The sequence below is a fragment of the Stegodyphus dumicola genome, chromosome 1 (genome assembly GCF_044657685.1).
Source record: "Stegodyphus dumicola isolate Sdum_Otavi_A_Nest chromosome 1, ASM4465768v1".
Classification (NCBI taxonomy): domain Eukaryota; kingdom Metazoa; phylum Arthropoda; class Arachnida; order Araneae; family Eresidae; genus Stegodyphus; species Stegodyphus dumicola.
In genome coordinates, this window is record NC_140768.1 from 80,764,173 (window position 1) to 80,784,251 (window position 20,079).

Sequence of the window (20,079 nt, forward strand, 5' to 3'; positions counted from 1 at the left end):
CTAGTATAAAGAACATTTAAAAATTACCAAGAATATAGCTGCTTTCAGAAACTTGATACAGTTTTAACTGAAAGAGGAATTTTTTTTAATTTTTATTTTTAATGGAAAAGATTTTTTTTCGTAGTGGAAGATATTTTTCGGAATTATAATTATTCCAAGAACCACATATATTAGTTATTCAATATACATATTTTATTTTAATTTAACTGTGGCTTTAACCGTCGAAAAAATAAAATTTTATATTCATGGCTATTGTCTCTTAGCTCCTTTAATAATCCTTAACAGAGATTATTTTTTAACCCGTCTCTTATTGCTTTAATAATTATGACATATATGAAAGTTTTATGATATTTTTAATAAATTATGTAACTTTATGCATGGGAAGTTCCGACGACATAACTCAATTACAAAGATGTTTTCCTAGCTTTAAAGATTTTTAGTTTAGTTGATGAGTCATGATATATCATTCATTCTACAATACTAGTTTAGCACATTTTTTTTTACACAGCATACTTTTTACAATGCCTTTAATAATTCGTAAATATTTAAATTTTTTCCCTCATTTCATTAGAAGGTAATTTCTTGAAATAATATCGGCATACATTTTGTCCTGCTGCATTCCCAATAATCTCCATTCAAAAATGAGATCAATTTAATTTAAAAACTCTAAAGACATTTTTTAGTTTGAAATAAAGTAACCTAAAATCATTAGAAGGTAAAAAAAAAACTCTGTAACAAGCGAAATCTAGCCACTAATCCAAGCAGAAGTTCTTCATTTGGAACTAGTAAAACTAGAATCACTGGCAGAGCAACGGCCACGATATTGAACCGACAACGCCTGCGCAGTAGTCTTTTCCTCGGGGTTAATTCCTCCATTCCATTCTTTTCAGTAATTCGCTTATGATAAATTGCTAAAGGCATTCACGAAGTCTGATATTTCATGAATAGCATTCTCATGATTTCACGAACAAGTGTAGACTAACAAAAATCATATATTATGTTATTTTTCTTTGGGTGCAGATTTAGATTTACACGATAGTTGCTAATTATGGAAACAGGCAACTGGCCACTGCGATTGATGACAGTGGACGAATGCGAGGAATAAAGCTATTTTTCTGGAGTATTTTCGTCAGTTTGAATGACTTTAAAATATAAAACCTGAACTGTGACATTACCCAAATTATATCCATACTATGTATATGTAAAATAAAAAAAAAAATATTGTGGTTTTGCTCTACGCGAATACGCAACTTTTAATTAACTTTCTGCAATTCAGGATCTTCCCCCTAGACCAGTACCTTCTAGAACTTGCTAGCCTATTACGTAACCGCTACTAATAATGAATGCGCGCCATTTTGCTTCAGAAGAAGCTCGCCTCTCCTCCTGTGCTATACATCTCGTTGCTGCTTGATCTATCTTTCCTTTGTTAGGAATAGTAAGGACGCATAAAGTTTAACTTTAGCCGCACTTGGTTTAAACTACTATTGAATATGTAATTTAGAGAATTTCATATGAAGTAAAGCATTATCTACGGTAAAAATTGAATTAAAGCTATGGAATAAAGATGTACCATTAAATGCTAAATCAACTTGCCTCTTCATTTGGATTAGCCTTACCACTCTGCAAAAACCATGCCTGAACTTTGATGCCGAAATATCCCATATATACATTGGGTACCCATACAAACCACAGAATTACTCTCGTCATGCTATGATCTTTTGCACATAGCCTAGTGTAGTTTTTACTATAGAATTTAGAATAGTAACCATTGCCATATGCAAAAATGCTTAAAAGATTCTCCGATTTTTGTTCGTCTCTTCCCTTGACGAATTTTTGAGCTCAAACGGGTAGTCTTGAAACATGACTTCGTGTTGATTCACTAATGAGTTATTTCACTTTTCATTGAAGTCTGCTCCCATTCGACCAAAGATGCTTATTTTTCAAATTTAATGTCTGTTATTGATTAATGTCCCTCTGAGGATACACTCGGCGCGATGGAGGGGGTGGCGGCAAAAGGGTCCGCCACAAAGCTGCTGGTGGTTTCCGAACAAGGGGCATGAGGAGTTTTTTGGTGGCTCTTGTCAGGGCAAGTCTAAGTGAGTTAGAACGTTACTCTAGTCTTGAAACCGAATAATTCCAAAAATATGATTGATTAACATCCGATGATACCTCTTCTTTTAAGATGAGGGTCGGATATTGCCTTCTAATATTACTGATTAATAAACTAAGTTATCTAAAAGCAATGTACGCAGTTCTTAATAATATTACTTTTTATCCTGGTTGATTTAAATAAAATGCATTAAATTCATGATCTAATTTAATTAAAAACTTTCAATATTTTAAAAGAATTATGGCATACATTTTTTTCACTTTTCAAATTAGCAGAATATATATAACTTTCCCAAGTTAGTCTAAATGAATATTGGTCTGGTATCGTATCAAATGATTCAATATTTCATTTGGGTTATCTGTATTGATAATCTCAACTAATAGCCACACTAAATTTTAATACAGCCCTTTTGGACGACCATAAAAGAGACTTTTTCTTCAAACTTTGCTAAACTACAACACGTTATTGAAGTATTACTTATATAAAATTGTTATGAAGTACTACTAATCATAAAGAATATAAAAATTTTAACATGCTTTTTTGTACAATTACATTCAATCAATTTCGTTTTGATTTCTTTAAGAATTCTACTGAGTAGTAAACTTTAGAAAAAGCTGCTTGAAAATTAATTTCGCTTTCAGTAAGTAAATAACTAGGTGAAGCTGCCGAGAATCACCCAGCAATAGTCACATGATTACAGAAACACTGAGGAAAAGTTATACTACTGCAAGCGTCATCAAATTCGATCGCCGATTTCAATTAATACCTTTGCTTTTTTTTTTTTTTTTTTTTTTTTTAATTCCTTTATTTCTTAGGGCTATTTTGAAAGTTTTATTAGTCCAAAGGGTTGTCCCTGAATTTCGTTTTGCGATTTTGCATTGAAAACTTTAAAAAACTGTATCACTTTTCAAATCGTTGCCACCAAATACTATCGCCCTGTATTATATCTAAAGAAATTAAATAATGAAGAATCTTGCATAAATGTATGTATGTTTCTCGCATCGTGATAAAACAACGGTACCTAGAGCCATTCAATTTTGAACGACGTAATCCTACTGCTAATATGGGTATCTGAAAGCCCAAATTTGAAATATGGAATTTGTTTTATTATCGATTTCATATTCTGTAAAACTTTAACGATTTTTTTATTAACAAGCAAAATTTTATTATCACGGATTTCAAAGCGAACGATGGCAACGTTGTACGGAAAAAAACATTTTTATCTCAAGCGCCTAAGACTGCATATCGGAAATTCTAAAGATATGCTCAATTAAAGTTAAAGTTAGTTTGCGATATTGCTGTTGAATTGAATTTTATGGTTTAAGTGCGAAGACCTTGATATGTAATAAATAAAGGTAACACACAAAATGTTAAAAAAACGCCCCTTTGAACGTAATTAAAATCTGAAACCTTTCAGATTTTCTTTTCTTTTTGAGCTTTTTAAATCTATTAATTTTGAATAATTTTTGCATGTTGCTTATGAATTTTTCTTCTCAGCATCCTTCAAAAATATACCTTTTAATAATAACATGTAAATCACAAATGCCATTCAAAGATGAATGTGAAATCATCACAAAATTAAATGGGGCGCTAGAACTTGATAGAATTTAAGAACAACGAATAAAGTTTTAAATTATATTTGCAAATTACAACAAATATCATTGCTGTTTTTTAGGTTATCTGCTATATATATCAGGATAAATTCATGTCACCTTCCTATTTCTTTGTAACATAATAAATATTCGAGCGCTACCTACGAGATGGTTTCTATTAAAAGTCTTAATGACAAGAAAAAGATTTAAAAATCGGGTCAAGGGGCAATCAGGGAAAACATTGAGAAAATGATTAGAATAAAAGTGACTTAAGCACAAGGAAGATATTTGTTTATGACATCAGTTACTGCAAAAGGAAATTTAATTCTTTTAAACAAATAAAACTTGCAATCTTTATTTAAAAAAGTATTTAAGCGTGTACTTATACCATAAAATTATTATTAATGCTATTACTATTATTTTAAAACCTATACTGAAAACAGCCAAAGCTTTATAATGTATGGCATAATACATATAAATTTGAATTCTTGGAGAATTTCATGTTTTAAACATGCTTTATATAATTATACCATTTGCAAGCAATACAATAATAATAATAATAATAATAATAATAATTAACATTAAGTCTAATGAAACCAAATAGAAATTAAAGAAAAATGTCACTCTATGCAGAACTGGAATTTGACATCCGTATTGAAGATAAATATGAAATTCCTATTTTTTTAAAATAAGAATGCAATACTTAACCAGAAATTAAGGGTTTTCTAATACAAATTTCCAATAAGTTAAAATTTTAGGACGAATAGATTGATAGCTTTTTGTCTGGAATGATAAGCGTTTTCACGTGAACAACCATAGTTTTCCATACAATGAGATATAACAACCATTTATAATTTAGATTTTAAATTATCATTTTTCATTTATTGCTGAAAACTTAAGCATGGCTTTTTAATATAATATAGTTATTAAAATCATTTGCTAAATACCCCCCCCCAATTTTAATATGCACATTTTCTTCTTATTAGTTAAAAATCTATTATGTTTAGAAAGCCATTAGCTTAAGAATAACATACATATTACATTTCCTAAATTCATTTTCTATATATCATTCATAAGGAATGATACACCTTTCACACCTTTTCATCTGATAGCAGGGAAAATATATTAAAAAAATTATTAATTAATACTAAATATTGCCAACTTAAGAGATATCTCAATTACTCAAAAAATTTAAATCTTATTTTCTTTACACTATTTATCACAAAGTAGTATTATCACACTATTTATTACACTATTTATCACAAAGTAGTTCAATTAATATTCACAGGGTGAATATTAATTGAACAGAAGAAAAAGCAATGATGTAAGAAACATATTTTAAACTTCACTTTATGAAAATTATCTGATCATATGTATGGTTTTTATGAAGGATAATAAAACTACTGCAATCAATTTATTAGGAACAACTGACTGGTTTTTGAAATTTTTTCAGAGCTAAAAATTTCATTATGTAAACTTTTTTAATTAATGAACTAAAATGGGTCTATTTCGATCAAATATATATTGGAAAACTGCTCAATTTATCTACAAATATATAAAAATAAAAGTTGGAAAAAGAGTATTGGAAAGAATACCTGCCTGCAATAATACACAAATTTCCCTTTTCTACAACATATTTAAATCCCCATAGTACATTTCAGAATGTTACTTATCCTAGCATTAGCACAGTTCCTACATTACAGAAGTATTTTTTCTTTTAAATTAATTATGATGTTTCAGAGGAAGGGGGGGGAAACCCTAAGAAATATGGTCTCCAGCATTTTACAAAACTGCCAGCAGTTCAAACAAATAAAAAGACTACCACATACAGTTTAAGTATAGAATTACTAGTTTTTCCAGTTACAAATATTTATAAATACACAATAACATTTGTATAAGAGCCAAAAGTTAGATACACAAGAAACCTATTTCAGATGAAGCTCTGCAAGGTACAGTCAGAATTCTTTAATCCGTACTCATCGGGACTTCGGCGATTCCGGATTATCGATTTTTCCGGATCATAGATCATCATTTTAAATCTGGTAAGATGGCATGCAGAAATTATAAAATTAAAATATGAAACCATAATTTACGAAATAAAGAGCAATTATGATCTAAAGGGTATCAAAATTTACAAAAAAAACAGCTTAATATTTATTTCTTTACTTTATTAAGCATTTCTTTCAAAGCGCATGCATAAAGCACACATTACGCATAGTCGAAATTAGAAAATTGCAACCAGAAAACTATTTGATGTGTACTCGTGATATTTATAATGACGAGGAATTTGATTTAAATCATATCAAAGTCGGAATACATCGAGATGAAATATTACTTTTACTGAGGAATTATAAGCTGACAGACAGACAGACAGACAGACAGATGTCTTGTTTTGCACCCGCTAAGTCTTTCTGCACTGACAGATCAACTTCCAGTTCATTGCCCGCGGCGACATTCCCCCCCCCTGCAGAGCAGCGTGAAATTGATAAACAGATTCCGGAATGGTTAGAAAAACAAGGATATTCCTTTATCCATTTTTTTGCAGCAATTCCACTTTTTGTTTGATGGACATCAAAACATACTTTCGCTTTGTACATCCTTTGGCAGCTCCAGCGTCGGAAATTCTATTTGACACAATGGAAAGTTCAAGCTTACTTTTATAAAATTGCTCTAACAGTCTGCAAAAAATAATAAGCGGGATCCAATTCGAAGATTAAGGAACAATGCAATCTGCAACATTAACTGAAATAGATGATTAGATAATTTTAGCTTAGCTTATACCGCCCGTTATACATTAAACGCGCATGCGTAAACGTATTATGCGCATGCGTAAAAGTACTGCGCGCATGAGTAAACTCCTATGCGCATGCGTGAACGCATTAGCAGAAAGTTTGTAGCTTTGAGGCCCGAATTAATGACTTTTGACTGTATATGTATTTTGTATCATTTTCAACAAATATACAGCATGAATCTGCTTACAGCAGACTTACTATTTCTAAAATATTTTTCTAATTTGCATTAAAAAAAATAAGTTTTCTATGTTTGCACTACTAAATCCATTTATATAATTTAGTAATATCTGAATGCTCTTAGGCAAACAATCTATCCTATATAGATATTTAAACAATATTATGTGCATCCAAAGTAACTTAAGAATGAGTTTCCAGAGTAAAATTCTCATTTCAACCAAAATTTACATGTAATAAAATAAACAGCAGGGGAAAAAAGCTAAGCAAATTTTAAACAAAATATATTGTTTCCATAAGTAACTGTCCAAAGTTAACTTATTGTGGAGTTTACCCCAAATACAGGATGTATCCACTAAAAGAACTTCATGAATGCTTAACTCGGAACTATCTGCAAACAGATTATGAACAAATAAAAGATTTTCTGAAAAAAGTTGCAGTTGAGATTAAATGTGGTACAGAAGAAATCTCATAAGATGCAGATTGTTTTGCCAAAAAGAAATTACTATTACTTCATAGTACTTAGGAATGAAAAGGGGGATTTTTAATAATCTTTGGTAAATTATTGGTATTTTAATAGATCAGTCAAAACTTTTATTTAACTTTTGAAACCTATTTTTTAAACTAGCCCTTGTTTCCAACAGCATATGTATTTAAATAAAGATTACATTATTTTATAATAATACAATATTTAGTTCATAAATAATTTTAATAGATGTTAATTAAATCCTTATACCCTTCATTTTACCACACATAGTAAATACATAAAAAGCTTCTAGAGACCAACAGACTTAAATAACCTAGAATTACTTTACCATAGGTCAATTTTATCAGGCATCATATAAATATTCTATTGTGTTATCAGTATGAAGTGTGCAAAATAAATTGTACTTTTTGTTTAAATTCAAACTATGCATGCGTAAAAGCTGTGAACATTAAAATAAGAAATACTTTTAAGAAGCTCATACAAGTCCTACAAATTTAGATTACCCCCTAGAATACAGATCATGAAAACAACCAAAAAGCTAACTATTAGCTTTTTATATCAATTAATCACAACAAATTTATATGCAATGGTTTCAAACAACATTAAAATGCTATCCAGATCTTGAAATATCTCAACAGTAAATTTTTTGGGAAAAAGCTGTAACTTTTTATACTTGAGGTGATATCCAAAGGATATTTTTCTTTCAATAAAAAAAAAAAAAAAATTCCATCAACCCTTGACATACAACGATGTCCTTCAGCCGTCATCGATTTCATGTGCCACTGTAGACTTTGACATCAAGAACGGTCTTCAGCGAATGCCGTGCAGTATATTATTGTTATACAGCAATGCAAATTTGAAAATAAAACATTCTGTTTTCTAAGCTTGCACATGAGTGCCCAAATTAAATGTTACTCTTCGAACGCATATTTTATTTGTATATCAAGGGGTTATAGTATTCGGATCTACAACCATTCCCTCTAAGGGGGGTATTTGTATGAGTCTACTCATGAAGTTTACACCTGGAAGGATTTTTCATGTAAGCAGTAAAAGCATGGCTATTTTGGTACCTCTATATTAACTTCTGTAATTTAAACTGGAAGGATTTTTCAAGTAAGCAGTAAAAGCATGGCTATTTTGGTACCTCTATACAGTCAGAAGTCGTTAATTCGGAAACCCATAATCCGGAATGATCTATAATCCGGACCTCAAAGCTACAAACTTTCTGCGCATGCGTCGCGTTGACGCATGCGCGTAAGACCCTTACCGCTGCGAATTTGCGTGTACGCGTGCGCAAAATACGTTTACGAATGCGCGTTTAATTATAACGGACGGGATAAGCTAAGCTAAAATTATCTAATTATCTATTTCAGTTAATGTTGCAGATTGCGTTGTTCCTTAATCTTCGAATTGGATAAAAGTAAGCTTGAACTTTCGATTATGTCAAATAGAATTTCCGATATATATTTACTAATATGTAAAGGATATACAAAGCGAAAGTATCTTTTGGAGTCCATTAAACAAAAAAGTGGAAGTGCTGCAAAAAATGGATAAAGGCATATCCTTTGGTTATCTAATCTTTAACGTTTGTTTATCTAAACTTTGTTTATCTTTAACGCCGCGGCGGCGTGCAGAATTGGAAGTTGATCTGTCAGCACTATCCTTATCTTAAGGGCAGATGTTTTTATTTTACTTGGCTTATAATTCCATACTCAATGTAGTATTTCATCTCGATGTACTCCGTCTTTGATATGATTTAAATCAAATGCCTCGTCATTATAATTCGCTTCCGATAGCGAAGAAAGTAACAGAGGTTATTGAAAACGAAAAAATTTCGATTGACAAATTAGTCGGTATTCTCGACACAGCAATTATAGGACTTGAACAGCGGAACTTTGTAACTGAACAAGAAATTATGTCTGTTTATAGAATTAAGGAGAATGTATTATCACATAAAAAACGAAGCAACTTAAACAACTTACATTGAAAGAAATGTTTAATAAAGTAAACAAATAAATATTAAGCTTTTTTTTTGTAAATTTTGATACCCTTTAGATCATAATTGTTCTTTATTTCGTAAATTACGGTTTCATATTTTTAATTTTATAATTTCTGCATGCCATTTTACCAGATTTAAACTGATGATCTATAATCCGGAAAATCGATAATCCGGAATCGCCGAAGTCCCGACGAGTCCGGATTAACGACTTTTGACTGTATTAACTTCTGTAATTTAAATTGGAATGATTTTTCATGTAAGCAGTAAAAGCATGGCTATTTTGATACCTCTATATTAACTTCTGTAATTTAAATTTTGTAACCCTATACCGCCATTTATTATTCCAATTACGCACCAACACAACAATCACATCTTGACATAAATCTATTAAAATCATTAATTAATTAAAATAGTCCATAATAAAGAAAAATGCAAAAATGTAACATGCTTTTTTGACATGCTTTATTTTTCACTGTACAAAACTCCATTTGTTTTAAGTCACTATACAAAGAAAAAATAGCTTTTTACAGTATTTGTACAGGAAGAATTGTACAGCTTACTGCCACCACAAAAGGTTTATAATACACACAAGACATTTACAAAATACAAGACAGCCTGCCAGAGACAGTCTGGAGAAACAAGAAACTGCATGCAGTATCCATAATTGTCACCATGCAAGTTTAAACTTGCTTGATCATTAATCTCAGGCATGAAACAATTATTCATTACCCTGATAAATACAAGAATTCTAAACAAATTAATCATTTAAAAATAATAAATTTAAAAAAATTAAATTTACAATAATATTGTGAAATATTATTTGGCTGCAATTGAAACATACTTTGATTCAGCAAACAAAAACATAAAATATAAAATCACTTTATTTTTTAAGTATACTTGTTTTAAGAATGCTTATATTTATTAGGATAATGAAAGCACACAATCCACTAACTCACTATTACTAAAATGCATAGACTTTCTCATATAGCAGGGATGGAACCGACTGAACCCGTTACTTACTAGATTAGCAATGTGGAACCGGATCATAAAAAAAAAAATAAATAAATTTTAAACTGTGTTCCCTTACATGAAAAACTTACACGGTAAAATATACTTTAAATCTTTATAAACTTGCAAGAAGCAAAATGATGTTTTAAACATTTTCACTTACAGATATATAAATTTTCTTTAATATAGTTCCAGTAATTACTATTAACTAAAAACATTGCTCATTTGAAATAAAAAATTAATCTTGAAAATGTGTAAAGTTGACTTTATATAGCTAAGTATTATGTAACAAAAATTTAAGGGAACTGTGTAGTCTGCATTCATAAATATGAGCTCTGCCTTTATGAAAACTTATAATAGCAGAACTGCAATACTTATTCAAAAATCTTTTTTACTTATAGGAATACTGAGCAAAATGAACTTATATATCATGCTTTTACATGAAAAAATGAAAAATGTCAAGACAGGCACTCAATAATGCCCTAATTATAATATTTTGACTGAAGTTTCTAGAATTTATTAATTGAAATTAATACACATCTCAGACTACACTTGGACTAGCTAACAAACAAAGTAGTATTGCTGAATGTTTTAAAAATTACCTGACATAAAAGTAACGTTAAAAATGAACCATGCTAACAATACCATTGAAACAGTTTAGGGAACACTATTTTGCAATATAAATTTTCCTGTATACTTTGATTACACAAATATGGTTTATCAATTATTATTCAATTTCGTACTCAATTTAAGGGCAAATTTTTGGCAGAAATCCGGTCCTAAAAATGAGATGGCAACAGATATGTGGCTATCTGAAAACAGAAAAATTTTTAAGAAAATTGCCATCCATTTATAACATTTACTAATTCTGCATATCACTGAGCTAACAGGCTTAAAACTAGAATATACTCAGAAGGGGAGTTAAAATTGTGCTCGGCCCTGAACTAAAAGAGCCAGTCCATCCATGTTGTTAATTATCAAAAAAATGGTGGCATAAGACAGTCAAAACAGCCTCATATTCCCTGACTCTTCATCATTTACAAAAAACTTACAATTTTTTTTTTTTTTTTTTTTTTTGTGCGTCAATTTCAGAACGATGTGTTTTCTAGGAATTACACTTGCCTTGCACACCATAAAAATGCACGTCCCATGCTACAAAATGACTAGGATGGAGATAAAATGTTTTTCTTCTGCATTCACCATTTTTTTTTTTTTTTTTTTTTTTTTTTTTTGTCACAGCAATGCTTCTTTGATATAAAGCTGACATCACAAGAAGACATCCACATCTCACACATAAGCATGTGGCATTTTTGAATTCAAATTATAACTTCACATTAATACAACAATATATCGTATCAATTAAATATCAGATGAAGTTCAACATACAAAAGCATAGTTAAAATTTATAATTAAAATTATTATATTACATTTTAAATAGACATCCAATTATACAATTTTATTTACATTGAAATTTGCAAGACTTTATATAAAATGATATAAATTCAAATGCAATATTCTCAGTAACCGTCTATAAATAATTTTCCCCATATTCAGAAAGATTCCCTGCTACATATCCGCATGTACTTGCAAATGGATATAATTCTAAATCCTTCTAATATGCACAATTCCTCCTTTTCTGGAAAATTGTTTTAATTAAATATTTTTGTTTAACTGACATAGCTGCCAGCCTTGAGACATGAAAAAACCTTATTATGTAATCTATGCTGCATAATGCATATTATTGGATCAACTATAACATAATTTTAAGGTAAACATATCAATTTAGTATTTATATCATAATTTTGAATTTAAATAATTTTTTTTTGTCTAAATGCTAGGATTTTTTAGTTTCATTAAAATTTTATATCTTGGGAACCCTAACAGGAAATTAAAGCTTTTAATTATGTTAATTATTTTTTATTATTTTAATCAAGTCTTTTAAATATGATGAAAATAAAAGTAATAATTATTATGCATATAATTGCATAGGTAAACTTGTAATATATTATTTAAGGATTTAAAGCAAAATTAAACACTAGGAGAAAAATTAATTTATAAAATCTAAGTCTTCATAAAATTCTCAACAAATCTGTAAAATGGATCATTCAGATCAAATAAAAGCTAATCAGAAAAAAATATGTTGAAAATCACAAGGAAAGAATTTAATTTGCATAATATGAGTTTCATTTAGAGATGACATTATTAAATTTCCCCCTTTCTTTAATAATTTGCCTTAAAAGTTTTTGATAGCATTTCCTTGGCCTTCAAAACTTAGCTAAGATAAATCTTCCTAGGATTACATTTAACAGAGATAACCTTAATTTATACAATTAAAAACATGTAGATGTAATGAAAAATTGGACTGGCAGCAATGTTAATAACAAAACACTACTCTTAATACATGACAGATTTTTCTAAAAGCTGCCACAATTTATAGAGGGTTAATTTCTAAATATGATAATTCACATACTTCTTTCAGTTAAAAGATAAAAAAAAAAAAATTAAGAAAACTAATTTGCTTTAACTAATACAGAAATATAAAATTAAGCAGAAAAAAAACCTTAAGACTGGCATAAAATTTCAGTTTTATTCATGCCAAACTAAGTTACCTTTTCCTTTTTTGCATAATTTTATACTTTACATTGGAATCTTTCTCTTCAATAAAACTGAAAATATTGTATTTACTATATTACAACTAGGATGATACAAGAAGAGGGTTTATGCAAACTTCACATATTACTATAAAATCTAGTAGACTACGACAGTAGCAAATGCTAAACTTCATCTGCTACTTAATTTTATGGCACATCATGTGAACATTAGCTTAAACTTTATATGAAAAAAGCAATAAAAACTTACTATGTGGTTTATAAATCTCCGTATAATCCATACTGCAGCTGATTGAAAAGAACTATACAGTTAATCCAAAGCAAAAATCACAGATATTCACAGTTAAAATATTGCATTTACCAAAGGAAGTGGCCATTGCAAGATATTCCAACATTGTGCATTATGACGTATTTTAAATTTACAATCCATATGGGGCAATAAAAAATTACCTAAGTACACCAGTCATTAGAAACATGGCAATCCTTACATCAACAGTAAGGCAGAGTGCATAATAATTATTATCACAATGTTCAGGGCTGACTCCTGTTTGGTTCGGAACCTTGCACGTTAATGGGAAGCTGAGATCACATAGCGGACTACACACACACATTGTTTTTCTTGATAAAACTGATTCAAACTAGCAAACAACGAGAACACTTTATCATGTAATCAGATTTGCAAAATGCAGAGAAGGAAAGTAAACAGGCCATATATTTTTACAGTATTAAAATTTAATTATGATAGCTTCCCTCCCCACATATTTCAAAAATTGCTTATTCCCCATCTTTCCTCCATTCTGCAGTTTGCTCTTCTTCTAATATGCATTACACAGAATACAGAAATAATTCTACAGCACTTGATAGATATCGTGACAGTTACTTTTATTTGCAATTTTAATTTGCTCAAATATTTTATGCTAAAGGGAGTTTATTTAATAGTTAAAGAAATTCTTATGAAAATTAAAACATGCATTTTCAAGAAATAGTGATGTGTTATTTGTACTAAGAAGAATTAATTACCTTAGAAATGTGCTCGTAAATTAAATTCTTTAATATTGTAGTAAAGATGAAAATGCCAAATATATATACTTTATAGATAAGTCTATTCAATTTTAAATACACGATTAATACAATTTAATTGATACTGAATACGGGATTTAATTATCATAAAAGGAAGCAAACACATTTTAAGTGCTGAAGGTTTATGCTAAAAACTAGAAGCACTTGTGATTTCTTTCACAAATTTAAATATGAATTTTAAGGATACACAGATTTTTTTATCAGAACATAGAGAACAGTCTTGTTTACAGTAATATAAAAAGTATATATATATATATTGTGTATATTTAGATCAAATCAGAAAGCAAACAAAAGGCATTCCAAGATATCTGCAAGCAGATTACGGAAATAACAGAATACTTTGGATGTACAATGAAAATTATTGGCTCATGATTTTTTTTTAAATTACTACTTATTGCAATTTTTATTTTTTTAATGTCACACCTAGCTAAGAACATCATGTAATCAATTAAAAAATTTTTAGTGTTGCTAAATATACATCCCAAAAAATTAATAAATATTTATAACTGTTACCAGAATATATAATACATTTTATGCCAATTTTCACTTGGCACTTTTAAAAAAATGAATTTTTGAAACCATAAATGCATTAAAATAGAAGTAGCTAGATAATGAGTAATTTCAAAATATTAACTGAATAAAATCAATCAGTATTTATTGTTTTCGTACTTCGAAGAATTTAACACTTGTATTTTTATATTAGTTTTAATTTAAGCTTCTAACATGTTGTTATTTAAATATGAAAATGAATTAATATAAGTCAAGCAAAAAAAAGAGATTTGCAACAGATTCATTAAATACCAAATTGAGGAAGAGCTCCTGTACAAGAAAACATTTGAAGTTATAATTTATATAATTAGTCTGCCATGGAAAAACCAAACATCCATTTCAGAATATGGATTGCCTTGTCTTCCCTATAATACATATTTAACAGAGTATCTTTTAAATAATTCAATGAGAAATATTCAAAAACTTTTTTAAATAAGAACTTCCTTGGAATTTTAATTTTTAAAATAGAATAATGTAAAAAATCAGTTTTATATAAGTCAGCAATATTTAAGACACACAATACATATTACATTGAGAACTTTTTGTGGAAAAATGTATTAGCAGCAGTGGTTACAAAAGAAAACCATATTGGCATTTCTATCAGCTGTACATCACTCAAATTCATAAAATAAAGCAAACAAGAAATTACATAAAAGCCACCAATCAAAATTAAAAAAAACTTGCACCAATAAACAAAATAAAATTAGGGCATTTCTTCAAAACTATACAATTAAAAAATCAACACTAATACAATCACAGGGCATACACATACACACATGCCTATGTATATGTATGAGACCACAATGGCAAAAGTTATGAAATACAGTCAAAAGTCGTTAATCCGGACTCGTCGGGACTTCGGCGATTCCGGATTATCGATTTTTCCGGATTATAGATCATCAGTTTAAATCTGGTAAGATGGCATGCAAAAATTACAAAATTAAAAATATGAAACCGTAATTTATGAAATAAAGAACAATTATGATCTAAAGGGTATCAAAATTTACAAAAAGAAAAAGCTTAATATTTATTTGTTTACTTTATTAAAACATTTCCTTCAATGTAAGTTGCTTCGTTTCATGTGATAATACTTTCTCTTTAATTCTATTAAACAGACATAATTTCTCGTTTAGTTACAAAGTTCCGCTGTTCAAGTCCTATAATTGCTGTGTTGAGAATACCGACTAATTTGTCACGAAATGTTTTCGTTTTCAATAACCTCTGGGTCACTTTCTTCACTATCGGAAGCGAATTATAATGACGAGGAACTTGATTTAAATCATATCAAAGACGGAGTACATCGAGACGAAATACTAAACTTAGTACGGAATTATAATCCAAATAAAATAAAAACATCTGCTCTGAAGATAAGGATAGTGTTGACAGATCAACTTCCAATCCGCGGCGTGAAATTCATAAACAGATTTCGGATTTCAAAACATACTTTCGCTTTGTAGATACAAATTACATATTAGTAAATATATATTGGAAATTCTATTTGACATAATCTTTCTAATCTATCATAATCTAATAATGACGTTTCTGCCCCCACCTCTGCCGCAGAGCAGCGTGAAATTGATAAACAGATTTCGGATTTCAAAACATACTTTCGCTTTGTAGTAAATATATATCGGAAATTCTATTTGACATAATCGAAAGTTCAAGCTTACTTTTATAAAATTGCTCTAACAGTCTGCAAAAAATAATAAGCCGGATCCAATTCGAAGATTAAGGAACAACGCAATCTGCAACATTAACTGAATTAGATAACTTTAGCTTAGCGTATAACTCCGTTAAACATTAAACGCGCATGCGCACAAACATATTCGCAGCCGTAAGGGTCTTACGCGCTCTCGTAAACGCCTGTGCGCATGCGTGAACGCGAAGCATGCGCAGAAAGTTTGTAGCTTTGAGGTCCGAATTATAGATCATTCCGGATTATGGGTGTCCGAATTAACGACTTTTGACTGTATATTCAAACTTACACATAATTTCCCATCCCTGCTGGTCTAACTTGTGAAACACTAAAAATACATTCACTACTAAAAAAAGGCAGAAAAAAAAAAAAAAAAAAAAATTTAATGAAATACAAAAATCACAATATAAAGTAAATTGTGCTCTGGATTTGACTTATTTAATTCTACCACAGCAGGGGAAATAATTAAAAAATTAACTGAGAGAGCTATATTAACTATATATCAGAATATCACTAATACTGCAATTTTGCAAATTTGTTAAACCTACATATTTAATGAATAAATTTTACTTTTGTCCACACTTAGCAGAAATGACTAGGTATTTAATACAATTTGCATATTCTTCCATTAAAGTTTGGAAGCTATAGTTCCGCAACTAAAAGCATTTTATTTAATTTATTTTTCGTTAAAAAAGTGTGTTTTCTCTATTCCTTTCTCTCTAATTCAGAAAGATCTAAAATTAAGAAATCATTGATTTTAATAATTTTATAAAACAGAATAAATAGATTTCAATAAATTTTCCTTTGCTTCACCTGCATGTTTAATTTTAAAAATTTAAGAAAAAAATATATGTAAAAACATATTTTTAACTTTTTTTCCCCTTTTTCTAAAACCATTGTAAGATTTAAAAAAAAAAAAAAAAATCTTCACAATTAAACTGCAGAAATATTTTCTTTTCTCTTTTTATCTAATAGGTTGATAGATATGAAATATTTCACTTAATGCAACTTTTCCAGTTCCCAACATCAGATTGAAATATTGATAGGAAGGGTTGATTTCATTACAGAGTTGCTTTGTTACTTCACAGTATATGATTAAAAAATAGGTATAAATGAATGATCATGCAGGTTAATATACTATATTCTGAATCTGATTATTACATTTCAGATTTTTATATGAGTAACAATTTAATTTAGAATCTATTTTAGAACTTATTTCAGGAACTATGAAGAACATGGCATATAGATTTAACCAAAACTGCAGTATTTACTATTATTCTTGCAGTGTTAAGCAATGATAACAGCAACTGCTTATGTCACATTACCATAAAAAATGAAGCAGGATATCCATTTTCCGGAAATCTGAGATTTCTCAGGAAAAATTAAAGAGCATAGTTTATCCATTTCCAGGTCAGTATCCAGAATTAACAGTCCTATATGCAGAAATGCATTATAAAAAAAAATCGCACATTATTTACTCATGATACAGAACACACTAAGATTTTTAAAGATGGAAAAATTAGAAAGACAGTCAACTTTTTTTTAGAAATTTTTGTCTAAAAGTTAAGTAGCCTCTTTGAATTTCAAAGTTAATTTCCTCACATGTCAGTACACGAAAAATTAAAACTCCTAATTTATTAATATTTTTCACCTGATACTCATAAAAAAAGATCTTGAAATATACACGAGTTTTTAAACTTTCAATTATTGAAGAAACTATTCAGTTGAGAGATTTTAATTCTGGAATAATCTTTAAGTAGTTTTCAGTAAAAATTACTCTTATACTGAAAATTACAAAAAGAATAATTCTATTAATTTTACATTCACATTAAAAAAAAAAAAAAAAATCCAGGATACATATGAACTGAACAAATCACAAGGAGCTTTTAAATAAAGCTTTAAAAATACTAAAAATTTTAACTTGAATATAAATAATTTTACATGTTCATTAATTAAAAACAAAATTTGGTACTCTTCTGTTATCGGGAGCGGATTACGTAATGTATGTTGTACGCCCATTATGTGTGTCTGCATACACAGAAATACAATGTACACATATACATTAACACATACATTCATACACACACTATATTTCCGAATCCAGTCCATAACAGAAGAGTACCTAAAATTTACATAAAAAGTTAACAATTTTTCATTAACAATATTTTAGTAAAAATACAGTTTACGTGAGCTGTATATAATAGAAAACAAATATTCAAAAATTTTTAAATTAGCTTCAAAAGAAGGGAAAAATATTTGTTACACAGAAGAAATAACTTTAAAAACAAGAGGCAACTTACTTTATATAGAAAAAAATTTTTAAAAAAACGACCATCAAAATTTGTAAATATTGCAATTTTATTTAAGTATGGGAAATAACTTCATTACGGAATTATCACACAGGTGGTCCCATCATGCAATTTAGCTTTGTACTTCAAAGGATCACGAGAGTTATAATTTTTAACCTCACATAATTACACAATATCACTCGGAAGCTATTAACGTTAAAATGGCCAACTGGCCAACGTTCGTAGAGATGAGTGAGATAAAAATGTTTTTGTGAAATGGTATTATATTACAAGAGCATGTTGATTTAATCGAAGAGATCACAATATCATTTACTCCGATTTCAACAGAAATCGGATGATGGTCGTTTGGCGAAGGGGGGAAAAAAGGGCGATAAAACTTTAAAAAAAATTGCTTTTAGCTTGAAACATACGTTGATAGTTCGTAATTCATATTACGTGGATCCATGATGAAGCTATCCCAATTTGATGTCGCACCCCGCATACTCTCTTTGCACGACGGCATCCGATCAAACACAGGAGATGGCGGTGACACGCTCATAGGACTACAGCAATCATCCTCTACAGAATTATTGGAATTATTATTTTTATTTCGATTGACAGTAATCGTGACACTTCTTGGTGGAGTTCGGTCCCACGTATTGGGCGATACCTGGCAAGTTGCTGTTGCTCCGTCGAAAAGAACGCAGATACTACCGTTCTCACCAATCCTATACGAAACCTCCCGAGGATCAATCCATAACGTTAGCTCATCAGGGAAAAGCTGCCGCAGGCTCTCTTCATCAAATCCGCATTCTAATCCAGCTTTCGAAATTATGGGGTCCATCTTATGGTTGATCCTAATGCACCGGTACCCAGATCCTTTAAAAGGATTTTCTGGAAACCAATGTTGTTGATAGTGATTGCAAAGCATGTCCTCCAGTTTGCTACAGAACAGTTCAAGTTGTTGAATGTTCATGTTCTGCACTTTATTTCCACTCTTTACCCTCAGGAGATTCGTAAGAAAATTCGCTGCACTCTTAATTTCCACTCTCATCTTGACGGTCGGTGGATTCTTATTTTGTCGTTCGAGAAAAACCTCTGGATTGCCAGCTTTGATAACGTTGTGATTGTAAAGCCTGATGGCTACAATTGCTGCTCACAGAACTTCAGAGGGCAGCAAAAGGAAGTATTTTTTTTTCGTTTTTGATCTTTCGTAAACTACCTTATAATTAGGAAGCTCTAATGGCATCACAGATACAAATCCTCTTGCTTATTTGAAGTGGATCCCTTCTTTAGCGTTCAAGTCCTATTACCCGGCTATATCCTGGACGGCAGAGTTAACACAGCGGCTCACAAGCCCGCCTGCGCAATTTAAACACAACACCAGTTGGAGACAGTCACGAACTGATCGTGAAATATACGAACGCCTTATTCTACCCCTGTTTGTTCGGAGTCGATATGACGTCACAACACGCCACCGCATGTGGTAGCCAATGGTAGTTCTCAGCTGCGCACATCTTCGATTTACTATTGGTCAGGAACTTAACGTGCTCTTGTCGCGGAGGGATACAGAGTTGTTACCAGTCTACGTTGCGGTGTAATTCTGAGTTTAAATTAGTAGTAAGGCTGAGCAATGTGGGTCTGATCTTTCGCGCAGCGTTCTCTCGAATGTAATGTTAGTAGTTAAAAGTTCCT

General features: G+C 30.0%; 1 protein-coding gene across 4 annotated transcripts in view; it reads right to left on the reverse strand.

Moving 5' to 3' along the window:
* LOC118195619 (protein Tob1-like) overlaps positions 1-19,795 on the reverse strand; it is a 241,902-nt gene extending 222,107 nt beyond the window's left edge. For 3 of the 4 annotated variants that reach the window (XR_015041175.1, XR_004757398.2, XR_015041177.1), the window contains exon 1: positions 18,816-19,794. Coding sequence is in view for 1 of the 4 variants with exons in the window: in XM_035353965.2 (XP_035209856.1) it covers positions 18,816-19,438 (623 nt within the window). In the remaining 3 variants the exon portion in view is untranslated. Of the gene's footprint in view, positions 1-18,815 lie in introns of all 4 variants that reach the window. The other variant, XM_035353965.2, reaches the window with a different exon arrangement.
* Positions 19,796-20,079: the final 284 nt, after the last annotated feature.